Source organism: Bison bison, unplaced genomic scaffold, assembly GCF_000754665.1.
Source record: "Bison bison bison isolate TAMUID 2011002044 unplaced genomic scaffold, Bison_UMD1.0 scf7180017864456, whole genome shotgun sequence".
Lineage (NCBI taxonomy): Eukaryota > Metazoa > Chordata > Mammalia > Artiodactyla > Bovidae > Bison > Bison bison.
In genome coordinates, this window is record NW_011495018.1 from 481,720 (window position 1) to 485,875 (window position 4,156).

The 4,156-nt window shown below is 65.8% G+C and overlaps 1 protein-coding gene across 1 annotated transcript in view; it reads left to right on the top strand.

The window, feature by feature from the left end:
• The first annotated feature begins 1,915 nt into the window (after window positions 1–1,915).
• STK32C (serine/threonine kinase 32C) overlaps window positions 1,916–4,156 on the top strand; it is a 30,058-nt gene continuing 27,817 nt past the window's right edge. Inside the window, exons 1-5 of the mRNA XM_010859557.1 lie at window positions 1,916–1,950; window positions 2,613–2,767; window positions 3,137–3,306; window positions 3,372–3,530; window positions 3,795–3,972. Coding sequence (XP_010857859.1) covers window positions 1,916–1,950; window positions 2,613–2,767; window positions 3,137–3,306; window positions 3,372–3,530; window positions 3,795–3,972 — 697 coding nt within the window. The remainder of the gene's footprint in view (window positions 1,951–2,612; window positions 2,768–3,136; window positions 3,307–3,371; window positions 3,531–3,794; window positions 3,973–4,156) is intronic.

Below are 4,156 nucleotides of genomic sequence, written 5' to 3' on the forward strand. Positions count from 1 at the left end.
AGGACAGTGGAGGGGATGGGGCTGCCTGACGGGTCCTCCCCCTCTGGTGGGCGGTGCATGCAGTGCTTGGCGGTCGCCCGGTGCCCAGGAGCGGCCTGAGGGTGCCCTCCCCGCTTCTCGGGAACCTGGTGTGCCGGCCAGAGCGCACACGATTCCGTTCTTCGCCCTTCACCTTCTCGTCCAGGGGTCTCCGAACATCCTCAGGGCCCAAGGAAGCCCCTGGTCACAGGGCCTCCTGCTAAGTGGGGCGGGCAGCGGAGAACCGAATCCTTCTTGTCCTGGGTCCCTCAGAGATGCTCAGGAATGCCCGCCCCACACCCTGTTGCTCTGAGAAGTAAACATGATGTTGACCGTGGGGCCCCGCGGACGGCCTCCTCCTGGCCCCTGTGTCTCGGTCCCCGCAGACCTTCAGCGGGGTGGACGAGCGGTGACGAGCAGGTCAGGGCCTCGGCATGTCTGTGAGGCGCCAGTCTGCTGACCAGGCCCCTGCGTGTGCCTGTGTCCATCACAGGAGGGCTGGCTGGGCACCCCAGGAGGTGGGGTGGGCACCCTGGGAGGCTGGCCGGGCACCCCGGCAGGCAGGGTGGGCGCCCCGGTAGGCAAGGTGGGCGCCCCGGGAGGCAGAGTGTGTGTCCTGGGAGGCTGGCCGGGCGTCCCAGGAGGCGGGGTGGGTGACCCGGGAGGCTGGCCGGGTGCCCTGGGAGGCAAGGTGGGCACCCCAGGCGGTGGGGTAGGCCTGGGCCCGGGTGTGTGGCCAGACGGGAACCACTCTGTGGCCACACAGGTCTGCGGGCCTCGGAAGCGTTGGGTGATTTTCTCTGACGGGTTTTCTGGGTCAGCTCAGTCACCTTGGGCATGAATGTCCACGACACGTGACATGTGGTTTGTGACCACCCTTCCCACGTGATCCCCGCTTTGGGGTGGGTTCTCTCGAGGCCAAGAATGCTCTGAGGGCCTAGGTGCCCAGGGGAGGTGGGCTGGCCTGGATTCCGGGCCTGCCCCGGATTCCGGGCCTGCCCCCCGGACGCAGCTGCTACGCTGTCTTGGACCACGGGAGGCAGGAGGCGGGGGCAGGGGTCGTGAGCCGGGCTGCCCCTCCAGGCCTTTGGGGAGTGTCCACCCCCGGGCTCCCGCATCCTTGCTGGTAGCCATGGTGGTGACTCACGACTCAGCTGTCTATTTTTACTCTGCCTTGCTTTCCTCGCTGGAGGCAGCTTTGTCTGTTTTAAGAAAAGCCCCAGCCTGTGGGAGCAGTGCGGTCTGCACCTGGAATCTGAGGGAACCCTGCGTGCTCCATCCATGGCTTGTCGGGAGGGGCCTCGGCCCCATGGGGGTGGGTGCTGACCCGGGTGCTGAACCCTGACAGTGGTCGGTGCCAGGGCGTCCCATTCTCGTGTGGAAAAGAAAGCTGGGCCAGGCGTGCACGAAGCGCTAATGGCTTTATTGTGGGGAAAAAGTGTTCAGACGTTACTGGCCTTCTTGCTTCGGGTCTGGTGGTTCCTGCCCAAGAGGCAGCTTTTGACTTTCTCTGCTGCTTCGCTGGGTATTTGGGGGGCCGCTGCCCCTCTCCTCCCTATCCTCGTCTGCCCGAAGCCTTCCCCTCCTGGCCACCAGCGGGACCGACGGTGCAGGCTGAGGGCGACAGGGCCAGGCCCCCTGTGTCCGGGTGGTACAGGGACAGTAATAAGTCTCCCTGGACACAGGGCTGTCGGAGCGTCGACCCCGCTTCCAGAAAGGAGCTCCTTGCGTTTTCCTGGGGATGGTGGTCTCCTGGGGAAGACCTCAGACGAGAAACACCCCATCTGGGAACGTGGCTGAGGACCCCGCGGGGAACAGAGCTCTGTCTGGGTCCCTGGGCTTTAGTGCTGAGACGGTAATAAGGAAAGTGGCCCATGACCCCGGGGCTCAGGCGGTGATGGTGGCCCAAGCAGGGCCCGCGGAGAGGATGCTGTGGGTCCCTGCGAGGCCGTGGGTGCTGCTGGGAGCCGTTGGCACCAGGACCCTTGTGGAACAGAATCAAAACCTCCTTCCTCTTATGCTTAGTTGGCTGGGTCAAAATGGCCTATTTTCATAGCAACCGCTGTGCTTCCGATGGCCAGCTCAGCACATGAAAGCCCTCCTTGAAGAATAAGTGTTCTCAAAACCCTTGTTTTAAAATATTTATCCACCTCAAGAGGAGTCTGTGCCCGTGTGGCCGCGGGGCCCCCTGGTGTCCTTGCGGGCCCGAGCAGACACGTGCAGGACTCAGGTTCCCGGCAGAGATGGGTCAAGGTCAGACAGGACTGCTGGGGCCTCTTACGGCGCTGTGAGCCGGGAGGTGTCGGACGCAGGGACAAGTGTGCTGAGCGTCCCGGCGACGCCCCTCCCCCTGGAGCCTTGTTCCTCTGCTCCTTGGCACCGGGGCCCTCAGCGCCTCCCTGGGCTGCAGGGCCCTGCCCAGCAGTGGCCGGAAAGTCGGGAGGAAAGTGGACACGGTGTGCCCCACCTCCTCTCTGCCCTGGGACCCCCGCCTCTGTGCACATACACGTTCCTCTGTTGGCCTCAGGGGTCCGGCAGCCCCAACCCCCTCCTCTGGTTGGTTCAGCGCTGGGGGACTTGACCTGCGTTTTCAGGGTGCCCTCCGTGACCTGGTGTGAGCGATGCGGCTCTCACTGCATCCTCCGGATTGCAGCCTCGCTGTCGCAGACCCACCCCCTCTGTTGTGACAGGTCCCCGGCAGGGGTCTCCTTAGTTCCGCTGTCATCGAAGGCCCGAAGGAGAGCCAGAGGTGGGCTGAAAGCCTCACCCTGGCACCGGGCAGGGGTGGGGGGCTCACGGGGCGTGCCGTCCTGCCCAGAGTGGGTCCAGAGGCTGCTGTGTTGCCAAAGCCAGCCTGGGTGCGGGAGGGGCCCAAAGCAGCCTCTGGGTCTCAGGTTCTCAGGGGGCTGTGAGGCAGGGTCTGGGGATGGGTGGGAGCCACCTGTGTGGTGGCCCTGTGGGTGGGCAGGGGCAGACCAGGTATGGGTGTCAGGCTGGAGCCGTGGTCCATGGGTCCCCGGAGCCCCGGTCACTGGAGCTCAGAGTGACCCTGGTCAGTGGGTGGGCTTGAGGCTCACCTGGAGGGGTCCAGGCCAGCCCCACCTTGGACCACCTTCAGGGACAATCCCTGCTCGTGGCTTCTGGTCTGACGCCGTGTGCGCCTGCCAGGCACTGGGCCTGCCCCGGAACTCAGACCCAGCGCTCCTGAGACGCCTGGCAGCCACACCCAGGCTCCCTTCCCCCACTTCTAATGGGCAGCTGTCCTCATTGTCCGCCACGCGGTCTGCGGTCTGGGATCTGCAGCCATCCTGCTGGTGTCTCAGGAAGCAGGGAGAGCTGTGTCAAAACCACAGGCTGGCACTACTGACTGCCCGGTGCAGACCACAGGCCAGGGGGGCCAGGCCAGCTCCCAGAGCGCTCGGCCTGCCCCACGGCCTGGCTCGGTGCTCGGGGCCTCTGACGTCTCTGCCGACCCACCCACTCAGCCCCGCGAGGAGCCCCCTTACGGGCAGGCACGGGGCTGCCCTGTGCTTCTGGCTTCTTCCTTAATGCAGCTTCATTCCCATTTTCTTCTGCGGGAAACACGAAAGTCCGGGATTCGTGGTTTTCTCTAAAAGCGACGATTTGTTTGCTGAGCACCTTGCCAGCTCATGACTCAGGGGCACCCGTGCTCGGGGCTCTGCTGGGGCCGTGGGCAGCAGGGCACGCAGCGCCCAGGGAGGGAGGCACCACTGTCTGCCCCGGGCCCCTGTCTGGGCGGCCTGGCCCGTGCACAGTGGACGTGCTCCATAGACTCGGCGGTGGTTCCTGCAGTGGACACGGACGCGGCCCCGTCCTCTGCTCTGTGCAGAAGCAGCCAAGCTGTGCTGACCGCGGGCACACAGGCGAGTGAGGAAGGAGCCGGGGGTATTCAGGCGGCAACTGGCCAGATCCAGGAGCGGACTGGGCAGGCGGGTGGGGGGCTGGGCCCTGAGCCCCGCAGACCCATTCCCCAGCTGCTCGGTGCCCCGCCCCGTGCCCCGACGCCCCACCCTCTCCCCCGCTGCCCACGGGGACCTCCTTAGATCCCGAGGTCCCGCGGGCGCCCGGGTCAGAGGGCAGTCCCGAGATGGCTGAGGGACACTGTCCCTGTGAGGAC